The 14,345-nt window shown below is 41.7% G+C and overlaps 1 protein-coding gene across 2 annotated transcripts in view; it reads right to left on the reverse strand.

The window, feature by feature from the left end:
• The window catches only part of LRRC75A (leucine rich repeat containing 75A), a 529,608-nt gene that overhangs the window by 375,249 nt on the left and 140,014 nt on the right, over nt 1-14,345 (reverse strand). For both annotated transcript variants that reach the window (XM_077480437.1, XM_077480438.1), the window contains one exon: nt 925-1,053. In XM_077480437.1, coding sequence (XP_077336563.1) covers nt 925-1,053 — 129 coding nt within the window. The remainder of the gene's footprint in view (nt 1-924; nt 1,054-14,345) is intronic.

Below are 14,345 nucleotides of genomic sequence, written 5' to 3' on the forward strand. Positions count from 1 at the left end.
TAGATGAAAGGGGTGCATGTGCTAGAACCGATTTCTGTGCAGTGCAGCCGGAGGGAGAAAGAAGAGGAGAAGCTGGCAGTGCTGCAAGGGAAGGCAGAAAAGGATTGGTGTCGGCAATAAGACAGTACAGCCGGACCCCTACTCAGCGGGTGCCCAGGTCCCCCTTTTGAACTGATGGGGTCCGGGTCCAGTAAAGGAGGGCTGGCTGTACTGCCTTATCAGCGGCTCTGGCCTCAGGCACACAAAGAAGCCCAAAACTCACCAGGTTGAGCATTTGCTTCCTTCAGGTTTCCCAGAATCCACATAGTAGAAGCACGCCTTTCAATTTATGTGAAGTCTGTACTGTGACTCCATTGGCACAAAATAGAGCAAATCAATGTTTCAACCTTCTCCAGGTCCCCTATTATTATTAAGTTGTATTTATCTGTTTTGTGCCATGGAGTCAATCTGGTAAAGTTTTGCTTATCTAGGACTGCAAGTTGTGCTACTAACTGTGGTTCTTTGCATGTTCTCCAGTGGATCGGTGTTTGCTTCTTCATTCTTTTCTTTCAAAACCAAAAATGGAAAAATGTATAAAGTATTTGGAGCTTAGTGAAGCACATCATGCTTTTGTTTCTTAAAATAAAGCTGTGGTGGTTGGGAAAGACTTGAAAAGGCATCATGATGAGTTAGATACTGCATACTTTCTGGTGGTGCAGAATATGCACCCCCCACCCGGCCTTTTTTACAATGCAATGCCTGGGGCCTGAGCACCCCAAGGACAGCCAAAAATTAAAGTCGCAATTTGCATATTAAATTCTGTGGTTCTCTGTATAGGGCTGGTGAAACTAAAATATGACTGATGCTCTCCTTTAACCTAAACTAAAAAAAAAAAAAAAAAAAAAAAGTTTTGGATGAAGTTCTACTAAAGTAGGAGGTACCTACCGGTTTAGGGCAGTGTACGTATCTTGCCAGGCTGATGATAAGGTCATGTGTTATAGGATCCACTAAGTTCCGAAAGCTTGCATATCGATAAAGAACATCATCCAGAGATGTAGACTCCATACCCAGATCCTAGAAAATAGAAAGAGTTTTGATTTGTAAATGTTAATCAGTAAGGTTAGAGGTACATGAAGAAACCGTTCAGGTCTCCGGCACCGAATGAGCATATACAACAGGGGTGTCCACATTTTTTACCTAACTGGGTCACATTGGAAAAAGAGGAATGGTCTTGGGCCACACAAAAAAATATACCAACAATAAGGATAGCTGATGAACACAAGTCGTCAGTCAAATGACAATACAGATAATGTACCTATATGAGTAATAAAACTTCATTTTTGTTGTAATTTTTTTTATTATAAAAGATAAAAGAGGGCGACATAAATCTAGTGCAATATTTGACACTCTTTTTGATAATTAACACATCAATATTTGGTTCGATGGCTGTAGTAGCAATTCTCAATGTGCTCAGCAGATATTTTGGTTCTAATTTTGCCCCCGAGTGTGCTTAATCCTTGAGAATAGTTGCTTACGAACATGGGTGATGCTGAAAAGTGTGAGATATTTTTCCTTGGGAGGATAAAACTTCTAAAAGTCCAGTAAAGAGACACTATCATTGCATGTCTTGTACTCTCTAGTAGCACTGTGACATAAAATCTGACCCTGACTACCTATTAAATACAACGGAGTCTAAGCCCCAGGCTGCTTCTTCACCGGGGCGGCCCCTGATGGTGGGGATGGACTTGCATCACCCTGGAGCCAGGTCACAACCCCCAAGTATGCTGAGCTGAGAATGCTTAGACAACAGAATACATGTACAGTACCTTGAAAAAGTATTCAAACCCCTTAAAATGTTGCACATTTTGGCATGCTACAACAAAAAAAGGTAAATGGATTTTATTGGGATTTTATGTTATAGACCAAAACAAAAAGACACATACGTGTGAAATGGAAGGAAAATTATAAATGTTTTTCAATATTTTTTTACAAATACAAAAGTGTGGTGTGCATTTGTATTCAGCCCCCTTTAATTAGTAAATAGAGTCCACCTGTAGGCAAATTATTCTCAGTATAAATACAGCTGTTCTATGAAGACCTCAGAGGTTTATTAGAGAACCTTAGTGAACAAACAGCATCACAAATACCAAGAAACACACCAGATAGGTCAGGGATAAAGTTGTGGAGAAGTTTAAAGCAGGGTTAGGTTATAAAAAAAAATAGCTAAAGCTTTGACCATCTCACGGAGCACTGTTCAATCCATCATCCGAAAATGGAAAGAGTATGGCACAACTGCAAACCTGGGAAAACAGGGAGTACTAATATACTTTAAATTGGTATTGCTTTCCTTACCACAACTGCAAACCTATCAAGACATGGCCGTCCACCTAAAACGGACAGGCCGGACAAGGAGACTATTAAATCAGAGAAGCAGCCAAAAGGCCCATGGTAACTCTGGAGGAGCTGCAGAGATCCACAGCTCAGGTGGCAGAATCTGTCCACAGGACAACTATTAGTCATGCTCTCCACAAACCTGGCCTTTATGGGAGAGTCGCAAGAAGAAAGCCAATGTGACAGCCAATCTGACAGAGCTTGAGCTATTTTGCAAAGAAAAATGGGCAAAAATGTCACTCTCTAGATGTGCAAAGCTGATGGAGACATCCCCAAAAAGGCTGTAATTGCAGCGAAAGGTGGTTCTTCAAAGTACTGACCCAGGTGGACTGAATACAAAGGCATGCCACACTTTTCAGATATTTTTTATTTTTTTTTGTAAAAAATGTTGAATCATTTATCATTCTCCTTCCACTTCACAATTATGTGCCCCTTTGTGTTGGTCTATCGCATAAAATCCCAATAAAATACATTTACATTTTTTAGTTGTAACATGTCAAAATGTGGAAAATGTCAAGGGGTATGAATACTTTTTCAAGGCACTGCAATAGTAAGTGAACAGGCACTCAGAGAACAGTGAGGTTGCTAAGGCAATGTGGGCTACACTGAGCACATGCATATATAGGAAAGCAAACTGGGAGGCGGGCCAGGAAGTGATGGAAGGGGAGGAAATCTAAACCCACAGAATAGCAGGCGGCGCTCAAGGTGAGCACCAAAGCCAAAACAACACATGTGAAAGGACTCAGAGGACTAGGAGAACCACTGAAGCAAGGAGGAAAGAATTACACAGGCAGGAAAACAGGTTAAATTGTGATAATCTCTGTTTAAAGCTGGCGATAAACCATAAAAATGTTCATGTTTGGAACATCTGATTTTCCAGTTCATTCGTTGAGTCAAATCGACAACTGATGAAAAAAATCAAAGGTGCAGGACAGAATTCTTTTTTCAAACAAAATTTTATCTGTGAATGTGATTTTTATTCTGGTAAAATCATACATGTTGTAATATGCATATGTTAGGCTTAAAATAAACCTGTTTAATACGTGTGATTCTATTCAAGTGGCAGGTCTAGACGACATTTTACTGTAAGTTTTTAAGGGCTTTTGAACAATATTACTTGACTCAATAAATGCAAAAATAAAATGCTCCGAACGATTTTTCACAATCTCTGTACAAACACAATTCTCCTGGTGTAAGGCCAACTTAAAGGGGTTGTAAAGGTTCCTTTTAATTTTCTAAATAGGTTCCTTTAAGCTAGTGCATTGTTGGTTCACTTACTTTTTCCTTCGATTTCCCTTCTAAATGTTTTTTTTCTTTGTCTGAATTTCTCACTTCCTGTTTCTCCTCAGTAAACTTCACACCATCACCCGAGCGGTGTTTAGCCAGCCAGAACACCTTACTGAGGAGGAACAGGAAGTGAGAAATTCAGACAAAGAAAACAAAGAAAAAAACCTTTAGAAGAGAAATCGAAGTAAAAGGTAAGTGAACCAACAATGCACTAGCTTAAAGGAACCTATTTAGAAAATAAAAAACTAACCTTTACAACCCCTTTAACTAATGAGCACCAGTAGATGTTCTTACTTTTTTTCTGGGTTTGTTTTGGTTGTCCTAGGCCCTACCACACCGCAAAAACATAGTAGCCAATTGTTATTAACCACTTAAGGACCCAGCCTCTTACTGAGATTTGTTGCTTACAAGTTAAAAACAGTTACAAATTACTTAGAAAAAAATGTATAATGTTGGGGGGGGTTCTAGCACCCTAGAGAATAAAATGGCGTTCATTGTAATACTTTGACACATTTTTTTTTTCGCAGCGGTCTTACAAGCGCACTTTTTTGGGGAAAAAAATATACTTTTTTGAATTAAAAAATAAGACAACAGTAAAGTTATCCCAATTTTTTTTTTTTATATTGTGAAAGATTGTGAAAGATAATGTTATGCCAAGTAAATTGATACACAACAACATGTCACGCTCCAAAATATCACCCGCTTGTGGAAAGGCAATAAACTTTTACCCTTAAAAATCTCCATAGGCGACGTTTAAAAAATTCTACAAATTGCATATTTTAAGTAACAGAGAAGGTCTAGGGCAAGAATTATTGCTCTCGTTCTAGTGATCGCGGTAATATCTCACATGTGTGGTTTGAACACCATTTTAATATGCGGGCACTAGTCGTGTATGCGTTCGCTTCTGTGCGCAAGCTGGTCGGGACGGGGCACATTTAAAAATTTGTTTTTTTTTCTGATTTATTTTACCTTTTCTTTTTAAAAAGTTTTTTTTTTTTTTTTATTGTGTCACTTTTATTTATTACAAAAAATATAAACATCCCAAAGGATGACAGGACCTCTTTATAATGAGATCTGGGGTCAAAAAGACCTCAGATCTCATATTTACACTAAAATGCAATAATATCGAGATGGGTGGGGGCCATCTTCCCCTCACTCGTCTCCATTGTCAGGCCACAAGAAGGATCCGATTGCCTCCGCCACTGACAATGGCTCTGGTAAGCGGTGGAGGGAAATGGAGCGTGGCAGGAGGGGCCCTCACCCGCCACCAATAAAAGTGATCTTGCGCTTGAATCCGCCGCAGAGACCACTTTTATCGTAAGAGGATAACGGGGTTATGGCAGCTAGCTGCTGCCATAACAATAATAACCTCTTCAAACAGCCGATGTATAACGACGTTGGGCGGTCCAGAAGTGTTAATTACTAGTAGTCCCTGGGTTACAAAGAAGATAGGGTCTGTAAGTTTGTTCTTAAGTTGAATTTGTATGTATGTTTTTTGCACAGCATAGTGGATGGTGAACACCCCTGTAATGTTTGTTTTGCTGTCTGTGCCCCTGTTCAGAAGATTTTACCTCACTTTCTGCCCCTGTGACAATTGGATTTTAAAAATTTTGGGTGGTCCTAGAAACAAGGATTGGTGATGAAGCTTCAATGGAGACACCTTTTCTCCATGATAAATCTTCCTAGGGGTAGATTTCCTCTCACTTGCTGTTGTCTCCCTTAGTTTGTAAGTATGAGTCAGATGTTTGTAACTCGGGGAGCCTGTACTACGACATCTTCAATATTAGTAGGCCTATTTGGTTACTAGCCATCTCATCTGCGTTGGAGCTACAAAAGGTGTATAATGTGTTTAACAACAGTGGGGTTTTTTTTTTTTTTTGCACTATTTTGAAAGCATCAGATATCATTATAATTATTTGCAACTGCATCATTGCCACAATTAAGCATGTAACAGAACAGCAGTACAAAGCATTCACATGTAAAACATATCTAAAACTAAGGCTAAGCACACAGTATCATGGCTTTCACATTCCCATCTGTTAGACACACTACAGGTCTCCGTTCCAGAGCAACATAATAAAAACAGAGGGCACTAGAGCAAAATAAACCATTTGAATGAATATAAAATTAAAATTGCCAATGAAGGGCATATCCCCAAAATACAATTTCCACTGGACCACCAGATTTTGTCATCAGTTGCTGAACAAAGGGGAAACAGAAACAGAAGGGAGAAAGACTGCAATGTTTCAAGCTGGTAAGCAGAAGGACCAGAGTTGTGCAATGGTGAGAAAATGGTACCTCCACCAATCACCGACATATTTTGGCGAAAAAATTGAGGTACCATTTTCTCACCAAGGACACCACTCCAGTCCCCTCCATTAAGATCTTGGAATACGAGTGTCTCTTTCCTCCTGGTTCTCCCAGTGTCCACATACGTGAATACATCTTGCCTTGCTTGCTCTAGTATTTATGGTGGTCCAGTGGATATTATACTTTGGTGACATGCCCTGATCAAGTCATTTCATTGTAAAATACAATGTTATTATTTTTATAGTTATTAAAGTGGTTCCATTGCGCTATCCAGCACACTGTTTTTCTGTTATATTTTTCATGTGTAAATGAAGCCTTTGGATATACACACAGATTGCAAGGATACTGTGGCACACAGTACATTTTCAAAAGAATTCTAGCAAATATTTTTTTTTCCCCATGTGGCGGGGCCCTGCCTGCACTGCATAGGTTAACTACTTGGTTTTACCTAGGGGTGAGGAAAGCAGATATACAGTGGTGTGAAAAAGTGTTTGCCCCCTTCCTCATTTCCTGTTCCTTTGCATGTTTGTCACACTTAAGTGTTTCGGAACATCAAACCAATTTAAACAATAGTCAAGGACAACACAAGTAAACACAAAATGCAATTTGTAAATGAAGGTGTTTATTATTAAAGGTGAAAAAAAATCCAAACCATCATGGCCCTGTGTGAAAAAGTGATTGCCCCCCTTGTTAAAACATACTATAACTGTGGATGTCCACACCTGAGTTCAATTTCTCTAGCCACACCCAGGCCTGATTATTGCCACACCTGTTCACAATCAAGGCATCACTTAAATAGGAGCTGCTTGACACAGTAAGGTCCACCAGAAAATCCTTAAAAGCTACACATCATGCCGAGACCCAAAGAAATTCAGGAACAATTGAGAAAGAAAGTAATTGAGATCTATCAGTCTGGAAAGGGTTATAAAGCCATTTCCAAAGCTTTGGGAATCCAGCGAACCACAGTGAGAGCCATTATCCACAAATGGCAAAGACATGGAACAGTGGTGAACCTTCCCAGGAGTAGCCGGCCGCCCAAAATTACCCCAAGAGCGCAGCGACGACTCATCCAAGAGGTCACAAAAGACCCCACAACAATGTCCAAGGAACTGCAGGTCTCACTTGCCTCAGTTAAGGTCAGCGTTCATGCCTCCACCATCAGGAAAAGACTGGGCAAAAATGGCCTGCATGGCAGAGTTCCAAGGAGAAAACCACTGCTGAGCAAAAAGAACATCAAAGCTCGTCTCAATTTCTCCACAACACATCTTGATGATCCCCAAGACTTTTGGGACAACATTCTGTGGACCGATGAGACAAAAGTGGAACTCTTTGGAAGGTGTGTGTCCAAGTATATCTGGCGTAGAAGGAACACTGCATTTCATAAAAAGAACATTATACCAACAGTAAAATATGGTGGTGGTAGTGTGATGGTCTGGGGCTGTTTTGCTGCTTCAGGACCTGGAAGACTTGCCGTGATAAAAGGAACTATGAATTCTGCTGTCTACCAAGAGATCCTGAAGGAGAATGTCCGACCATCTGTTCGTGTACTCAAGCTGAAATGAACTTGGGTTCTGCAGCAGGACAATGATCCTAAACACACCAGCAAGTCCACCACCGAATGGCTGAAGAAAAACAAAATGAAGACTTTGGAGTGGCCTAGCCAAAGTCCTGACCTGAATCCTATTGAGATGTTGTGGTATGACCTTAAAAAGGCCGTTCATGCTCGAAAACCCTCTAATGTAACTGAATTAGGACAATTCTGCAAAGATGAGTGGGCCAAAATTCCTCCAGGACGCTGTAAAAGCCTCATTGCACGTTATTGCAAACGCTTGGTTGCAGTTGTTGCTGCTAAGGGTGGCCCAACCAGTTATTAGGTTTAGGGGGCAATCACTTTTTCACACAGGGCCATGATGGTTTGGATTTTTGTTCACCTTTAACCACTTGCTTACTGGGCACTTAAACCCCCCTCAGTCCCAGACCAATTTTCAGCTTTCAGCGCTGATACACTTTGAATGACAATTGCGCGGGCATACAACACTGTACCCAAATGAAATTTTTATCATTTTTTTCCCACAAATAGAGCTTTCTTTTGGTGGTATTTAGTTACAGCTCGGAGTTTTATTTTTTGCTAAACAAACAAAAAAAGATGCAAAAAAAAAAAAAAAAAATCATGTTTTAATAGTTTGTTATAAAATTTTGCAAACGGGTCATTTTTCTCCTTCATTGAAGTGCGCTGATTAGGCGGCACTGATAGGCTGCATTGGTGGGCACTGATGGGCTGCATTGGTGGGCACTGATGGGCTGCATTGGTGGGCACTGATAGGCATAGTTAAGGCGGCACTAATAGGCACAGATAAGGCGGCACTAATAGGCACAGATAAGGCGGCACCGATGGGCACAGATAAGGCGGCACTGATGGGCAAAGATGGGCACAGATAAGATGGCACGGATGGGTGGCACGGATAAGTGGCACGGATGGGTGGCACGGATGGGCACTGATAGGTACCACAGATAGATGGGACTGATGGGCACTGATAGGTGGCACTGATAGGTGGCTCTGATAGGTGGCACTGCTGGGCACTGATGGGCGGCACTGCTGGGCACAGATGGGCGGCACTGCTGGGCACTGATGGGCGGCACTGGGGTGCAGCACCTTTGAGGCAGATTGGGTGGCACTGTGGGTGGCACTGTGGGGTGGCACTGTGGGTGGCACTGTGGGCACTATGGGCACTGACGGGGGGCACTGACGGGGGGCACTTACTTTTGCTTTTATTTTATTTCAGGATGGCACTGCGGGAGGCAGGTGGGCACAGGCAGGTGGCAGGTGGTCCCTTGTATTGATGGCCGTGATCGGGACTGATGTCCCGATCACGGCCGCCGGCGATCGGCTTTTTTTTTCTCTCCTCGCGCTGTCAGCGCGAGGAGGAATAATAGCCGATTACCGGCTCCGTTCTATCACATGATCAGCTGTCATTGGCTGACAGCTGATCACGTGATAAGGGGTCGGGATCGACCCCTTACACGGATCGGTGATCAGGCGAGTCTCACGGACTCGCCGATCACAGAGCGCGCCGCGCGCGCCCCTCAGGGGGCGCGCAGGCCGCTCGTAACCGGGACCACGTCAATAGACGTAGTCCCGGAAATGTAGGTCCGCGCTAATGCCGTCATTTGGCAATAGCGCGGATCTGTAGTGGTTAATAATAAACACCTTCATTTACAAATTGCATTTTGTGTTTACTTGTGTTGTCCTTGACTATTGTTTAAATTGGTTTGATGTTCCGAAACACTTAAGTGTGACAAACATGCAAAGGAACAGGAAATGAGGAGGGGGGCAAACACTTTTTCACACCACTGTATGCTTACCTAATCTGCCATTCCTCCGAGTACAAGAATGGGTCCCACCGCTCCTGCCCCCCACCGCACATTAGTGGTTTTGTGCATGGACTGTTGGTGATGTCATCATGCCCATAGACCGGATTTGAAAGGGAGGACAGCAGGAACAGTCCACCGCTGGATGTGGGGGAGAGCGGTTTTCTGGAGGATCGAAAGATAGGGTAAGTATAACCTTTCTGTGCACCCCTGGACAAAACGAGCAGTTAACCCACGCAGTGTGGGCACAGCCCCACTGCATAGGAAAAAGAACAATTTCCCAGAGTCCTGCTTTAACCACTTGCCAACCAGCCGCTGCAGTTATACTGCAGCAGATTGGCTTGGCTGCACAAATCGCCATAGGTGTTATGTCGGATTCGTACACGGCGATCTGTGGACACTCCCATTGGCCAGTGGAGGAGCCAATCAGCGTGTCCAGTGGACTCTATATCCACCGGCCACCCGCAATCGTTTCCCGCAGTGACAGAACGGAGATCTGCCTGTGTAAACAAGGTAAATCTCCATTCAGACAGGGGATATCATACAGATCCTGTCTTTCTGCTATGCATTTAGACGGATCTGTGTGTTGTTCCAGTGAGCCCTTCTCCTATGCAGTTAGAACACACAGTGAGGGAACACAGTTAACCCCTTGATTGCCCCTTGTTAACCCCTTCCCTGCCAGTGTCATTAGTACAATAACAGTGCATATTTTTAGCACCGATTACTGTAGTAAGGTCACTGGTTCCCAAAAAAAGTCTCAAAAAATGTCTGTTATGTGTCCAATCTATCCACCGCAATGTCACAGTCCCGCTAAAAAGCACTGACCGCCGCTATTACTAGTAAAAAATAAGCATAAATCTATGCCCTATAGACAGTAACTTTTGAATGAATGAATGAAATACTTGTATAGCGCACAATGCGAACTGAATCGCCTCTAGGCGCTGTGGCGAGCTGAATGAATGAATGAAATACTTGTATAGCGCACAATGCGAACTGAATCACCTCTAGGTGGTGTGGCGAGCTGAATGAATGAATGAAATACTTGTATAGCGCACAATGCAAACTGAATCGCCTCTTTTGCGCAAACCAATCAATTTACACTTATTGGGAATTTTTTTTTACCAAAAATATGTAGCAGAATACAAATTGGCTTAAATTGATTAATAAATTAGTTTTTTTACATTTATTTATTTTTGAAAAGTAAAAAAAAAATTTTTTTTTCAAAACTGTTCTTGTTTTTTTATTTATAGCGTTAAAAAAAAAAAAGAAAGAAAAAAAAAACCACACAGAGTTCATCAAATACACCAAAAGAAAGCGCTATTTGTGGGAAAAAAGGACATCTATTTTGTTTAGGTACAGCGTCGAACGACCACGCAATAGTTTGTTAAAGCAATGCAGTTCCATATCTCAAAAAATGGACTGGTCATTAAGGGGGTAAATCCTCCTGGGCTGAAGTGGTTAAAGATTTAACTAATAAAGCAGCATTTAATTACACTACCCCGACTGGCGTCTAATAGTCATATCAATCTACATAAGAACTTCCACTGCTGAAATCTATTGAAAAAACACCACACAATACTTGCAATGATCATTAGATTGAGAAGATCTTTTCGCACGTTTTACAAATGAGCCTTTTTTGGAGTTTGACCAAAGTGTTTGTCACTATATAAACCTGGTAGTTAACTATATAAGAAAACCTAAAACGTATGGGCCAATGGATGGCCAAACCTCTTCAGCACTGGCTCCTGCCCTCTCTACTCATTCCACGGAATTTGTGTAATAATGTCTCAGTTATTTCCATTATTTTTCACACTGAATATTTTCCTTTGACACTGGCCTTCAGCTCTGCCGTAATAAAACACAAGCTTTATGAAGCTATGTGTCCCCATCATCAGCTATAACACACAGCCATAAAGCTTCTCCAGAGTCAGCTTACTGACAAGATTTGTGCATAGCAATAACAGCAACCTAACCTTTGAAAATGTCATGTTATTAAGTCTGCCAGGCATGACATAAAGTAAAAGTAACAGCTGGTCTAAAACAGTGGCCCAAATTCCTCATTGCTGTAATGAAATACTTAGACTCTATCACCTGTGATAAGAATGTTAAAGCCTAACTCCTCCATTTTTTTATTTATTTTTAACGTTGTGGTGTGTGTGTAGAAGGATTCAAACCACTAAGGATTGTGCTGCCATTTGTGTCCTCGCTGGAGAGATTTTTTTTACCTTTCTGTCCCAGTGGCAAGGGGTCAGAGGGACAAAATAATGGGGTATCTTTCTGATGGGGACACAGAGAGCACCAAAAACTTTTTGCAAGTCTTACCAGTGGAGTAACGTAAAAAAAAAAAAATCTGAGGATCTGGTTCTTCCCCCTACAAAAAAAAATAACAAAATACAGTTTGTCTTAGTAGTGCACCAAAATTTCGGCTGCCGAAACATATCATCTGAAAACTGTTTTTGGCATTCGACCGAAAGAAGAATAGGTGCCAATAATGGCACCAAAAAAGGGGGGGAGGGGGGGTCTGCCCGGGTGCCGCACATTGCATGGGTGTCATCCTTCCGCCCCTGCTCCTCATGCAGAGCAGCGATCTCCTTCTGTGTGTCGCAGAGCTGAATTGTCCAGGCGGCTGCAGTTATAATGTCCCACCTCTTGTGATAGACGGCACATCCAATACTGGGACATTGAATCAGTGTGACCTATCACAGAGGCGGGACATTGTTACTGTGGCTGCCCGGCCTGGGAAATTCAAATCCAGCTCCGTGACATAGTGGGAGATCACTGCTCTGACCCGGACACTGGTGAGGCTGCATCTGACAGGCACTGGTGAGGCTGCATCAAGAGTTGCCAACTCATCCCTTTAAACCCAAACACCTTTGAATCACACAGGTTCTGAGGCCAATTAAATGAAGATAAGGCACCAAGTGAGTTTACCCGCTTCCTGACCGCCTCAGATATACTGTGACAGAAGGACACGTACAGGCAGATTAATGTATCTGTACGTTGCCCTTTAAGAGGTGGCTTGCGGGCGTGCGCACCCGCCAGGGGCTCCGTGATCGTTGGTCCCGCAGACACGATGTCCACAGGGATACCCGCAATCATCTCATGGTGAGGAAGAACGGGGAGATGCTAATGTAAACAAGCATCCCCCAGTTCTGCCTAGTGACAGTGTCACTGATCTCAGCTCCCTGTAATCGGGATTGGTGATCAGTGTCATGTCACACACAGCCCCCCCCCCCCTCACAGTTAGAATCACTCCCTAGGACACACTTAACCCCTACAGCGCCACCTAGTGGTTAACTCCTGCACTGCCAGTGATGTTTTTACAGTATTCAATGCAATTTTATTAGCATTGATCACTGTATTAATGCCAATGGTCCCAAAAATGTGGCAAAATTGTCTGATCTGTACGCCATAATGTCGCTGTCACAATAAAATAAAGAAATAAATAAATCGCTGATCATCACCAATACTAGTACAAAAAAATAATAATAATAATAAAAATCACATAAAGCTATCCCTTTTTTTGTAGGCACTATAACCTTTGCGCAAACCAAACGCTTATTGCGTTTTTTTTTTTTTTACCAAAAATATGTAGAATATGTATCGGCCTAAACTCTTTTTTATATATTTTTTGGGGATATTTATTATGGCAAAAAAGTGAAAAAAATGTTTTTCTAAATTTTCACAATTTTTTTGTTTATAGTGCAAAAAATAAAAACCGCAGAGGCGATCAAATACCACCAAAAGTAAGGACATCAATTTTGTTTGGGAGCCATGTCGCACAATCGCGCAGTTGTCAGTTAAAGCGACGCATTGCCGAATCGCAAAAAGTGCTCTGGTCAGAAAGGGGGTAAAAGCTTCCAGGGCTGAAGTGGTTAATTACCACCTTAATCAGCCACAGAACCTGTGTAATTAATATGTGTTTGGGTTTAAAGGGATGGTGTGGCAACCATAGCTGCATCTCACAGGCACCGGTGAGGCATCTCCTGCACCCTGCCTCCTAGAAGTGCACCGAATGGAAACTTTGCTAATACTAGTAGCAGTGTGTTTAAGTTTAAGAGACTGCAGACATGATACAAGAGATGGTTAGAGACTGTAGACTGCATTTTTCTTGAGCTTTTCTTGCACTAAAGGTGACAATAATGGCCAACAATAAATATTAGTTTAAATTGATATTAAGTAAAAAGTTGAATACAATATAATTATATATAAAAATATAAATTTAAAAAAAATGTCATTTTTGGTTTTCGGCTAAGTGCATCCTGCATTTTCGGCCCCAAAATTTCCATTCTGTGCACCCCTAGTTTGTCTGAAACTGTGCTTTTAGAATTTAACTACAAAATAAACATTACAGCAGTGGGAAACTTGGGCTACTATTTTAGACCAGCAGTTACTTTTAGGCCTCCTTTACAACCTTGAAATTACAGTATATGCATATAAAGGACATTTCTAAATGCATATCTTTTTTCAATTGTACCATTCTCACCTGTGTTTAGGTACAGTCAGTTTAGCTGTGTTTACAGAAAATAAAGTTCTGTGCGTCCAGGATCCGATTAGACACGCTAAACATGAATAAAACGCACAGATAAACGACTAAAGTCATCAGGAAGCATAAAAATGGTTGATACGTCTCAGATCACATCTGCATTTAGAAAAGCTAAATGCAGGAGTGCCAAAGTGAATGATACCAAGAATGTAAGAACTCTTGCGACTACCATCTTGCCTGCAGTCTACTATATGGTATAACAGGGCAGGACATGTTATAAAGCCATTAAACCAGAAAAAAACTAAAACTATGCAACAATATTAATTCATTGTTTGTTTTCTCTAATCAGATTATATCAATTGAAGATGTCAAAGGAAGTCCATATTCCCCAGAGCCTTAGAAGGGTGCTTCCTCGAATGGATTGTCTGGCTCCTACTTTCTGTATTGATTTTTCCTATTTCAGTTAATTACTCTGGTTAGACACCCAACCAGTTGTAGAGAAAGTGTTACTAAACCCAGGACC

The sequence above is a fragment of the Lithobates pipiens genome, unplaced genomic scaffold, assembly GCF_037356315.1.
Source record: "Lithobates pipiens isolate NorthernLeopardFrog02 unplaced genomic scaffold, aLitPip1_a1.2 Scaffold_16, whole genome shotgun sequence".
In the NCBI taxonomy this organism is placed as follows: Eukaryota; Metazoa; Chordata; class Amphibia; order Anura; family Ranidae; genus Lithobates; species Lithobates pipiens.